Source organism: Mus pahari, chromosome 16, assembly GCF_900095145.1.
Source record: "Mus pahari chromosome 16, PAHARI_EIJ_v1.1, whole genome shotgun sequence".
NCBI lineage: Eukaryota > Metazoa > Chordata > Mammalia > Rodentia > Muridae > Mus > Mus pahari.
This window is the reverse complement of record NC_034605.1, coordinates 27,913,639-27,919,638: the sequence shown is the minus strand read 5'-3', so window position 1 is coordinate 27,919,638 and position 6,000 is coordinate 27,913,639. Positions and strand designations below refer to the sequence as shown.

At 41.5% G+C, this 6,000-nt stretch overlaps 1 protein-coding gene across 1 annotated transcript in view; it reads left to right on the top strand.

Moving 5' to 3' along the window:
• The window catches only part of Scgn (secretagogin, EF-hand calcium binding protein), a 40,028-nt gene that overhangs the window by 10,202 nt on the left and 23,826 nt on the right, over nucleotides 1–6,000 (top strand). The window contains exon 4 of the mRNA XM_021216051.2: nucleotides 2,332–2,421. Within this exon, the coding sequence (XP_021071710.1) occupies nucleotides 2,332–2,421 (90 nt within the window). The remainder of the gene's footprint in view (nucleotides 1–2,331; nucleotides 2,422–6,000) is intronic.

Genomic DNA, 6,000 nt, shown 5'->3' with positions numbered 1-6,000 from the left:
AGACTGTAAAAAAAAAAAAAAAAAAAAAAAAAAAAAAAAATAGTAAAGAATCTTTCCACCTCCACCTTGTTTATGAAATTGGAACTCATTTAGCCCAGGCTAGCTTGGATTAATGTGTACCTGAGGATGACTTTAAACTCTGGACCTTCCTCTGTCCACTTTAAGTCCTGGGATTACAGCTGCACAATTCTTTCATTTTCAGTAGATTATCCAACACTCACTCCTGCTCTGTTCTTGAGTGTTCCTTCCTCATCCAGCATTTGTTTGTCTATCATCTCATGGAAATTGAATCTTGACAATCAGAAAACATTTACTGAGAATGAATTTAAACCTCCATATCAGCTCCTAGGGAAGGGTGAAAATATCTCTCCCTGAAGAGCATTAAGACCAAAACAGAGGTTGAGTGTGGTTGTGCTCAACTTTAGTCCCAGCACTAGGGAGGCAAAAGCAAGCAGGTCTCGAAGTTGAGGCCAGGATGGTCTACAGAGCGAGTTCCAGGACAGCCAGGCTGTTTCAAAACAAACAAACAAACACCAAAAGGCCAAACAAACAAACAAAAACAATCAAACAAAGAGCAAAGCAGAGGCTAAGTGTGTAGCTCCTGCCGAGCAGGTGTAGAGCCCTGAGTTTGATCCCAACAATGCAATGAACAAACACACGCCAGAAAACCTTTATTTACTTTAACCCCCTTTATTAAACACCTACGAAAGCATGACCATGCCTTGGCCATGCAGTATCTGCTCCCCACAGTCCTCATCTCAGCAGATTATTTCTCTTAGTAAACGTTAGAAAGCAGTTTACTGTTCAGAAAGCATTTTCACCTACAATCATCTGTGTGTGTGTGTGTGTGTGTGTGTGTGTGTGTGTGTGTGTGTGTGTGTGTATGGTGTATATTGTATAGACATATATGTGAATGTGTATGTGCACCTATGAACACCCATGGGACAGCCCTAGGAGGACACTGGGTGTCTTCCTCAATTGCTTTCCATTTTACTCCCTTCAGTCAGTCTCAACTGAAGCTGAAGCTTGCTGTCTTGGTTGGTGGAGAGTTACCATTAAGATCCAAGGATCTGTCTGCTTCTGCCCCTCAACACTTGTGCTATAGGTGATGGGCTATCATACCTGGCTTTTCCATTGTTGCTGAGGATTTGAACTCAGGTGTTCATGTTCCATTCACATCAAGTATACTGTACATCATCTTTGCAATTAAAATTAAGAAAGTATACACTAAAATGATGAACCTATTATAGTAAATATGTAAGTCAGAAACAAATTGATACTAATTGTTATCAAGACTTTTGTACTGTAAATGATTGAATGAGCTACATGTTTATATGATTGGCAGTACAGTGGGCATATTACATCACAAGCATGTGAGTAACTGGTACAGTCTGGACTCACTCTGACACTGAACAAGACCCAGAAAAAATTACTTTTACTTATGGAGACAACCGGGAAAGAAGATAATACTCACTCTAACAATCCCAGCTGAACTTGGCTGTGTGCTAAGACTGTGTATGATCACTAGGGATGAAGACATTACACTAGTTCATGGGCCATGTGAAGTAAATCAACCAAACTGGAGTTCCTATAGGAAGGTGGCTGACTGAATTAACACATTGCATATTGTAGTAGAAGATAGACATTAATTATGTTAAATAATATAAACCATAGCCAGCACTCTGGCATCTAGGCAGAGAGCAGCCATTTCTGCTTTCACACGTGGCACTGAAGAACTCTACATCTATAGCACCAACCAGTGAAACATGGAGGCTCAGTGTGTGTGTGTGTGTGTGTGTGTGTGTGTGTGTGTGTGTGATTTATAGCTGCTTGTTAAGATTATTTGAATTAAACAAGGTGTGGTGGCTCACATTCATAATTCCAGCACTTGGGAGGCCTGAGGCAGGAGAATTACCATAAATGCAAGGCTGTTCCTGGCCATCCCTTAAGACCCTGCCTGAAAAAGCAACAGAACAGAACAAAATAAACCAGGAACGATGACTGAATTTGCATTATGAACCTTAGAGCAACACTTACTTTCTAATATCAATAAACTGTCAATTTAATAGTGGAGGTGCCAGAACATATTAAATGATAAATGAACTTATCATCATCACCATTACTGCTATTATTTTCCATAATGAGCAATCCACAGTTTAGACCTAATGGAAATATGGTTCTTTTTGAAGGAACCAATCGTTAATGGCTTAGAGCTTTAAGCAGAATTCTCCATCCTGGGAACGTCTCCTATGATATGTACACTACATGTTTTACTTCTTAAAGGACTCTGGTCAGAGCCCCTGACTATTTATTTCTCTTTGTCTCCTGTAGCTTGCCAGTATGTTCTTATCTGAGGATGAAAATTTCCTCCTGTTCTTTCGCCTGGAAACTCCCTTGGATAATAGTGTAGAATTTATGCAGGTGAGTACTTGCTGTCTCCATGGAGAAGGAGGGTGGGACTGCCATCCATTCCTCTGTCTGGTCCCTGAGGGAGAGGTATACCCAGAGGACATGGCCAAACAACTTAGCCCCCAAGAGAGCTTATTTATCTCTCCTTTTATTGGACTGCTTCTGAGCTGGAGGCTTCTTTATCTGGGGCCAGGGGAAGGCAGGGTAGGTTGAAAGGATGGAATGAGAGAGCCAGGAGGCTGCAGTAGGGGGTCTGTGGAGGCTGGAGAAGCTGCGTGAGCCCTTTCTAAAGATACATCACAGTCAAACTGTAATTTGTTGGAGTGTTGATCCAGGCAGTGGACCTTGTACTGAGTAAATGCTAAAGACAATAGTGATAGCTCATCTGACCTCCCTGCCCCTCGGATACCCACTTCCTCAGCGTCTGGAGAGTAACTGTTACACTGATGAAGAGTGTCAGGGAAGTACAGCTCACAGTTTGTCCCAGGCCACAGCTGTAGAGTCATGACAGCTCCATATCCTGGTTCATTCCTGAAATTGTTGCCATAGTTTAGCATCCTTTGAACAATTATTTATCCTGCTGTTAAACTATATAAGCATGCGCTTAGTAAACTTATAGAACTTAACTGAACGGACCACAAATATGTTCCAGTAATCCAAGACATGCAAGATCAAATAATTATATTTTCAAAGCAACCAAAGTGGTTAGAAGAATACATAAAAACAGGGTGAAGTGAGCAAGTCCCCAGAGGTTCATAGGCCTGTGCTGTGGGGTGTCATGGAAAATAACTGCAAAGATTCAGTCAGGATCAGAGTTAACTTTTAAAGAGTCTCTTCCTTTTGCCTGAATGATTTGGTGTCTTATGAGTATTGCTCCATATCATGGATGCATCTACAGAAGCATCAGAGAAAAATCCCATTGCTGAACACTGCATCACTAAAGAGCAAACCTCTATAGAATAACGACAGGAGAGGTTTAGCATAACATTGAGTATCTCCCTTTGATTGCTATCTACCTCCTATCTATCTATCTATCTATCTATCTATCTATCTATCTATCTATCTATCTATCTATCTATCTATCTACCTACCTACCTACCTACCTACCTACCTACCTACCTGTTGATTTACTTGCAATGAGGCCTGTTGCTGAACAAGGGGCTCATGGCTAGGAGCCTCAGGATCTTCCTGTCTCCACCTCTCAGTGCCGGGATTACAAATGCATGACACCACACAGCGATTTTTCACATGGGTGCTAGGGATCTGAAATCAACGGTTCAGCACAGCAAGCACTGTGCCCACTGAACCATCCTCTTAGCCCCCCTTTTTGTATCTTAAATGTCTTTCTTTGTGTTCTTGCTATTTCATGGGGTGTAACCTTTCCTATGAGTCTGTTGGCAATATGCTTTTTCTCTTTACTTGGTATCTTTTTATTTTGTGTTTTTAAGAATAGGCTTACTGAATATTCACATAAAATCTTCAGTCCTCCAGTGGCTCAGATTCAATAGTATTATAACATCATTAAATGGAGACAGGTTGGAGACAAGCATTGTAAAAATCTGTTTCTTAAAATTACTTGACATTTTCACTATTAGGGTATTCTTACATATAAAATTTAGACTATGGATTATATTTAGTACATAGATTTTGTAAGCCTGGCTAAATCAATCATAAATTACATGGACTGAAAGAAGTGACATTTCTGATTAGTTCTCTCATTAAATAGTAGTATGAGGACCAGTGTTTCACATTACCCTTGCAGGGTCTACAATCTGGTTATGCCTAGGAATTAAGACCCTGGCATTTAATGAATTTGTTATTCTCCTGATGCTAAATCTCCAACAAAACAATGACAAAATATTCAACAAAATCAAATTAAGAAAGGGTTTGTTTTGGCTTACAGTTGGACTGTACAGCGAGGAAACGCATGGTGGCAGGGCAGAAGGCAGCTGATCATAGTGGGTCTACAGGCAGAGACCTACCCAGGAGACATAGAAAGATGGCTGAGTGCAGGAGGCAGAGAAAGATGGCTGAGTGCTCAGCTGGACCTTGTTCTTTCATTTAGTTGGGACCCCTGTCTGTGAGATGGTCCTGCTCACACTCATGGTGTTTCTTCTCTTCCCTGTTAAACCTGTCTGGATGTAGGACAAGTGTACTTCCTAGATGATTCTAAACTACTAAAGTTGGCAATGAAGATGAATAATCATGCTTGATAACAGACACCCCAGTATGATGGAAGGATAATTTTGTCTACTAAAAATCAAAGCAAACTCAAAACCCCCCAAAAAACCTTCATGATGCTTTTCATTGTGTGGCTCCATGGAATAGTCAGAAGTGGTCAAAGTAACAGCATTAGTGTCGCTCAAGGGTGTTCAGCTGTTGTCTTACAGTTCAGTAAGCAGTTGTATCTTCAGTCTGTCAGTGCTGGCCTCAGTCATCAGGAAGGATGGCTTGCCACTGTCACGCATCAGTGGCCATTTATCCTCTCTATTGGCCACTAGGCAAGAGTGCTTAGGAAACTTTCCACTGGGTGTTTGTTTTCTTGGTCATTGTTTTTATGTTTTCCTCTATGTATCCCACACTGGCCTTGAACTTGTAATCCCCCACCCCCACCCCACCCCACCCCACCATCACCTCATTCTCCAATGTTTTGATACTTTAAATATGCACCATCAGGGCCAATTGCTTGTTTTGTTTTCATTTTGGCAGGATCATGCTGCGTAGCCCAGCTTGCTTAGGGCAGTGCTAGGGACATATGAGCAACCTTGTAGTGTTCTTATTCTCTTAGCATCTGTATTTCCCCACCTCCACCTGCCCAAAGTTCATCATGTCACCAAGATATTACTCTTCAGAGTTTTAATTGTAAATAGGTAACCAACACATTTTCCACTTTGTGTTGTCTCAGATTTGTCTCCCAGGAGGGCAGGTCTCTGAGTAAGCCTACTTGTGTGGTCTGAGCTCAGCAGACATGCCTAGGAGACATCTTGTTCGTTTCTTTGTCTTGTGGGGTCTCTTAGAACTTCTCTCTAGTTCTTGACAGCTCAGCTCTGTATGTAAAGCAGTATTTACATAGTAGCTTGCATTTTTGGATTTTTGAATGTAGAGAAGATATTTCTGCTTTCTGTACTGTCCTCAACAGAAGTCTGTTAGGATTCTAATTAGAGTTTTCTAGTGGAGGCATGGTCCTCTTGAGTGGCTCTGGGATATCTCAGTGATGCATCTGCATCTCTGCTGAATTCTACCCAAACAATTGCTGTTGCCACAGCCAGCCTTGAACTCCATGGAAAATGTTTATTTGTATTCAATTAGGGACCATTTTTAGATGCTGAATCACAGGAACCCAATATAAGTCCCCGCCTCCCCCGAAATACCTGAAAACGGTCAGTGTTATGCTTTAAAGTCCTTCCTGGGCTCATATGTTTGAATACTTGGTTCTTGCTGGTGACGTTGTTCAGGACATGGAGCCTGACTGTGAGAAATAAGCCTATCCCTACTTTTTACCCATTCTGCTTCCGGACTGTGGACACAATGTGACCAGCTGCTTTGAGCTCATATAGCCAAACATTCTCCACCATGATGGACTGTGTTCTT